The 1787-nt window shown below is 38.5% G+C and overlaps 1 protein-coding gene across 1 annotated transcript in view; it reads left to right on the top strand.

Moving 5' to 3' along the window:
• CETN3 (centrin 3) overlaps nt 1-1302 on the top strand; it is a 27599-nt gene extending 26297 nt beyond the window's left edge. The window contains exon 5 of the mRNA XM_053700469.1: nt 1038-1302. Within this exon, the coding sequence (XP_053556444.1) occupies nt 1038-1081 (44 nt within the window). The 3' untranslated portion in view covers nt 1082-1302. The remainder of the gene's footprint in view (nt 1-1037) is intronic.
• The last annotated feature ends 485 nt before the right edge of the window (nt 1303-1787 follow it).

Below are 1787 nucleotides of genomic sequence, written 5' to 3'. Positions count from 1 at the left end.
TAGTTTACTTTTTCACAAAGTTTGGACTTCTCACTGAAACGATTTACATACTGCTTGTGCAATCATGACACAAATGCTTTGTAAACGTTTCTCTGGGTTCCCTTTTGTTCATAAATAGCAGACATACATGGCTTTGCCAATTAGAATGCCGCTAATTGCAGCTGCGGACCACTCTTCTATTATTCCTGGAGTTAAGGGGTTAATCAGGTAGCTTGTAAGGTTTTATTTTAGCTGTAGTGTAGAGATTACCCTCCCACTTGACATCTCCCACCCCCTGATCCCTCACCCCTCCCTCACCTTCCACTGGTCACCACCATAGGTACTGGTAGGCAGTCAATTGTGTGTGTTTAAATAAATACATTAAACACACACACACACACACACTCATTTTATTTCTGCAGTGTATTGATCCCCCCCCCTAGCTCTCTAACCCTCCTCCTCTCACTAATGGCAGCCATCTTTAGTACTGGCAGCTGTACAAGTACCTGTATATCCATTATTTGTTTTTCTGTATTGTAGTGGTCCCTCCCACCTCCCCCCTCCGGTGACTGTTAGCTAAGCCTCCCACCACAATTTTTCTGTAGTGGTTCTCCCCATCCCTCCCTCTCCTTTCCCCCCTTACAGTATAGGGCCCATCCAACTTCCGCCCCCCATTTTCTCTCCCACACCTCCCACCGGCACCAGCAGATGATTGTTACAGATGGTGACACACACAGTGTCATCGTCTGTAACGATCTGGCATCTGCCTTCATGTGGTTCCATATGCTGGCAGATGCCTGAAGTGCAGGAACTCCAGTTTCCTGCAGCTTGGACGTATATATGTTATGCGGTACAATGAGCTTTGTACCGCAAGACACATGCGCGCACACATTTTGTTTAATTTTTTTTTTTTCTGCAGTGTTTAATTGTTGATGCATCTTGTTTTCTTATATACAGGTAAAAAAAAAAGACAAAAATGTTCTTCTTCAGATATTACCCCTTGCATTTTAAGATATTGATTATTTTTTTTCTTATTTTTTTTCTTTTTGTATTTCTAGTAAATCAAGAGGAATTCATCTCTATAATGACTGGTGATATGTAGCAGGAATGAAGGAAAATGGATGCCACAATTTCTGCATGCTAAAGATTGCCATTAAGAGAAAAAATAGCTTTTTATTTATTTTCCATGAAGGACCAAAATCAGTACTGTTCGATTCTGTATGCTACTATTTGTAATAGTATTATATTTCTTAACTTTTTGAGTATAGTTTTATTGGTCAAATAGTTTTATATGCAGTTTTGAAATTAAATAATTAAGAATTATATGTGTTTGTGGCTTTATTTTTCTTTTTAACACTTGCAGTTCTATATATAGGTTATTCATTCATAATGGGATTTAAAATTCCCTTTGTTCAGAAATGTGTTTTTTTTCCCAGTAGTTTGCACATTGCAGAATGTGCAGCTAGGGAAAAAAACACAGCTTTAATAGCTTGTTCTGTGGGGCCTGCACCTATCTCACTTGTGCCTTTCACAGAAGAGAACTTTATGAAGTGTTATCAGTCTGTTTCCTTTCATAAAGACAATGAAGCTATATAGTATGTCTTTTCTATGTACAAATTATTTGTATAGCATACTTTAGACATGTAACCTACACTTACTGTACAAAAAAGGATATAGCTGTATCTGTTATTGTCAAGGCTCATAAAAGTCCTTGGGTTAGCTGTACAAACCTTTGCTTCAGTGAGGAATTTCCTAGTATCGTGTGGCTGGGGCACCATCATTTATAGGGTGACTCTCCATAAAATGAT

This window comes from Bombina bombina, chromosome 2 (assembly GCF_027579735.1).
Source record: "Bombina bombina isolate aBomBom1 chromosome 2, aBomBom1.pri, whole genome shotgun sequence".
Lineage (NCBI taxonomy): Eukaryota > Metazoa > Chordata > Amphibia > Anura > Bombinatoridae > Bombina > Bombina bombina.
The sequence above is the reverse complement of the archived record's forward strand: the minus strand, read 5'-3'. Positions and strand labels throughout refer to the sequence as shown.